The 4,434-nt window shown below is 35.6% G+C and overlaps 1 protein-coding gene across 1 annotated transcript; it reads left to right on the top strand.

Moving 5' to 3' along the window:
- The first annotated feature begins 342 nt into the window (after positions 1–342).
- On the top strand, positions 343–3,745 carry LOC135729753 (uncharacterized). Its single transcript, XM_065247583.1, has one exon. The coding sequence runs from the start codon at positions 427–429 to the stop codon at positions 3,250–3,252; it is 2,826 nt and encodes a 941-aa protein (XP_065103655.1). The 5' UTR covers positions 343–426; the 3' UTR covers positions 3,253–3,745.
- Positions 3,746–4,434: the final 689 nt, after the last annotated feature.

Genomic DNA, 4,434 nt, shown 5'->3' on the forward strand with positions numbered 1-4,434 from the left:
TACTATCAGAGACCAAGATATTACAATAACGTGCTAATTATTAGCATAAATACAAACATGTACATTAATGTTGCTCACATATTAAGGTAGCCCAGTTTGTGCTGAATACAGTGTAATGAGACTTTTTCTATTATGATGTTCTTAAGCAACTGAAAAAAGCACAAATGTCAGGGCAGGTCAAAACTTCCCCCGGGCCCCAAAACCCCTTCAGACTGCACGGGGTTAACATTTTCCAAGCCAAATATGGCAACTGAGAAAAATCTCACATCTGTGCTGTCTTGTCACAAATAAAGGAAGTTACTTTTTAAGGTAAATAAATGTTCTTAAAATCAACTCCAGAAACAAAGAAGTGACACTGAGACGAGACAACAGAATCAACACAGAAGATTAAACTTGAGCTGGAGAAAAATCACCCAGGAATTGAAGATGATTTATCTGTTCACAATCTTCCTATTGTTTCTAAGGACTTCATGTGTATTTTCTTGGCTTACTGGGAAATGTATCTTTTACAATGATGTGGCTGAATTTCCTGTTCAAAGATTATGTACTGGAAAAAACACTGCATCCTGCACTAAGGTCACGGATATTAAAGAGGATCTCCGCGGACTTCCATCAAATTTACAAAACCTCTGCATTTATATGGATCGTGATATGAAGTATGTTGGTGTCTTGGCTCCAGGCACATTTTCACGCTTCTCTTCTTTGGAATACCTTGACATTTCAGGATGTTTTTCCAAGATCTCTCCAGAAATGTTCACAGGATTGTTTAATTTAAAGTCTTTGAAGTTGTCTACCACATCAGGAGAAGGCTGTTGTGAAGCAGCTGTTGATTTCAGTGGTCTTCCTTCACTTAAAACATTGTCTCTTACACAGTATAATTTGCCATTAATGGCACCAAATGTATTTGATACATTACCTCAGTTAGAGATATTAAGAATATGCAATGTGTGTTTAAAAGATCTGTTTGAGATTCTGTGTCGACTGGGAAATTTAAAATCACTAAAAGTGTTTTATCTCAATGAGCAAGTTTTAAATAGTCTTCGGTTCCCAAACTGCTCCATTTACAACATCTCTAACAGTAACATATCTACTGTACACAATATTAAAGACGTCTATTTGAGTTTTAGATCAATAGAGCACATAGATGAAGGGGCTTTGAAAATTTTTGGAAATGTATCTGAACTGTACTTCGGTTTCAGTTCAGATTTTCTCAGATATCTTTCTATGACTGGAGTAAATCAAATCTATGGCTTGCATTTTTCTGTGGATGTACTTAACATTGATGAGTTGTGTTACGCAGCAAAGTTATATTCTATTAAATCTATAGATGTTATGTACCAGACTATTAACTTGCCAGCTATTTCTACAAATATCACTGAAGACTGTAAGGAAATTGTAGACATTACTCTCAATGTGAACAGCTTTTTAAAAATTGTACCTTTGGATATAAATTTGATCTTTCATTTTTTCGGCAATCTCTCAACATTTGATCTAAGTGAACATATGCTCAGATCAAATGATTTTAAATCTCTTTGTTTATCCAATCCACAGTTAGTCGAACAGCTGTCTATTATGCGCCTAAATGCAAATAACATAGGTAAGATCATTTCTCACCAGTTCATGTGTTTCACAAATCTTGAGCGTTTGGAATTAACTTCATGTAATATTTCCAGCATAGAAGATTTTGCTTTCAGTGGATTAGACAAACTGAAGGATTTAGACCTCTTTAAGAACAAGTTATCTTACATTTATCAAGACACATTCATTGGTCTGTATGAACTGATGGTCCTAAATCTTCAAGAAAACCCTATCATTCAAATTAAATCAAATTCATTTGGACATCTTATTAACCTTCGCACATTTCTTCTGGGAGATTTAAAGTTTTCACCTAACATGTCACAGGTCAAGCTGCATTTATCTGATATATTCGGAAACGTCCCGTATAATCTGAGTCAGGTGTCTATTAGTTCAGGCTTGAGACCAATGCACTTGATCATTGGTAATATTACACTGAATCAGAGTCTTGACCTCCAAATCAAAGGTCAATATGTGACAGTTGAGGATTGTGACAGTCCACTCTTGACATCTGTAATCACACTTCAAATAAATGCAGAATATGTCATCTGTGGAAAGGAGTTTATTGGGAAATATGTTAAATCAGTTGTTCATCTGAAATTCACATCAACGTTTTCAGACAACATTGGTGACTTAGCAGTAATAAATCAGCTTGTTCATTTAAAAACCCTAAAGCTGGAAAACATTGATTTGTCAAAGCAGCCTAATGTGCCAATAATGTTTCACAACTTGACAAAATTACGAACACTGATCTTGGGAAACTGTAAAATTTTCTTTTTGGATGGAAGTTTGACAAAGGACCTAAAGGCGCTGAGATCTCTGGTGTTTAGTCCATGGAATGATGTAAACATTTTTCAAACCTTTGTTGAACATCTTACTAGTTTAAAATATCTCCAACTTGTGGGGTTGCGATTGTACTGCAGTTGTGATAATGCTTGGCTGATCTTATGGGTGAATAAGAGGCAGGTTCAGGTTACTGTGGTTGCGCCCACCATGGATGAACTTCAGTGTTTAACTAATAATGAATTTGACCATCTGAACTTTGTTCATTACACACAGGAGAACTGTTCATTTGATATTGAATTTGTGCTCTTCGCCGCAACTTCTGCTTTTTTATATTTGTTTATGTTTGTAGCGTTGTCATATCAGTTTGTAGGGAAATACATAATGCCGCTCTATTACATTGCCAGCGGATGGTTCAGAGAGGCGTTGCGTATGGATGCCAAACGGCAGTACTGCTACGATGTTTTTATTTCCTACAGCAGTAAGGATGAGTGCTGGGTCATGGAAAAACTTCTTCCCAACATGGAGCAGCGTGGCCCTCCATTCTTATGTCTCTGTTTACACGGTCGGGACTTTCAGTTGGGGAAAGACATTGTGGAAAACATCACAGACAGCATCTATGCAAGCCGCCGAACTCTTTGTCTTGTCAGCCGTAACTTCCTCCGTAGCACCTGGTGTACTTTGGAGATGCAGCTGGGCACCTACCGGCTCCAGGTAGAACAGAGGGACATTCTTATCCTGGTCTTCTTAGAAAAAATCCCCTCTCGCTTGCTATCCTACCATCACAGGTTGGCCCGGCAGATAAAAACTAGGACCTATCTGGACTGGCCAATGGACACTGAGAAGCATGAGGAATTCTGGGACAGGTTATGGTGTAAATTGAGCTCTGAGTAGTTAGACTTTACTGTACGCATTGATAAACACATTTAACCCTCATGCGCTCGCATGGACATGTTTTATTTTTCCTTTTTTTTGGTAATTTTGGCTGTGATAATACAAACTGAATAAAATTTGCTGAAGGTGTATATTTCCCTAAATTTTTGCTTTCATAAATGTTACACAAAACTGTTAAACGCGGGTGCTGAAGGACAAACATGTCTTCATTGAAACACATTAAAACTACCAGTTTTAATCTGACACATTTAACATCCTAAGACCTGGATGTCCACATACGTGTGCACCATAATATTTAATTCTTTGTAACTGAAAATACCCCAAATTCTGTGTAACCCCAAAATAGCTGGTAGAAATCTGGAAAAAAAGACAAACCAAAGCTTGGGTCTTAGGAGGTTTAACATAAATCATGCAAAGTGTCTACTGTCTTTCTTTTGAACATTCTCCAATGTTTAGTCTAAGGAGTAAATATTGGTTCACATTTATTTCAGCTTGTGCTGTATTATAGAGCACTGCAGGCAAACTAAATAAAAGTTGCAGCTAAAACAACTATGCGTGTGTGTGTGTGTGTGTGTGTGTGTATATATATATATATATATATATATGTATGTATGTATGTATGTATGTGTATATATATATATATATATATATATATATATATATATATATATATATATATATATATATATATATATATATATATATATATATATATTAGGGCTTTCAATATATTAAACTATTTAATCTAGATTAATTGCATGATTTCATGATTTAACTTGTGATTAATCGCACATATTATATATTCTAGATTTACCTTAATTTAACACTCTAATCAACATGGGTGTGAACAAATATAGATGCTTTAGGCAAATATATGTCTGTTTACGGTTTCAACAGAACCATCTGCTATTGTTTTGTCAGCTATTTTAAGGTATTGTTTGTGGTTTAAATGGTATTGCAATGTACCACAACTCTAAACAGGGCAATCTTTTGATTGTGCTGTTGAACAATGTAAGCATAGAGACAAAACTATATTGAAGTGACTACTGAAACCTCATTTTCTGATCATCTCAACCTCAAACTATTTCTGAATGTGTTTATCAGATCTGTGCAGAGATAACAAAGTATTTTGCCCCATGGCTCTATTTAGATTGGTTTCACTTCTGAATCACTATCTGAATG

Source organism: Paramisgurnus dabryanus, chromosome 11 (assembly GCF_030506205.2).
Source record: "Paramisgurnus dabryanus chromosome 11, PD_genome_1.1, whole genome shotgun sequence".
Taxonomy (NCBI): domain Eukaryota; kingdom Metazoa; phylum Chordata; class Actinopteri; order Cypriniformes; family Cobitidae; genus Paramisgurnus; species Paramisgurnus dabryanus.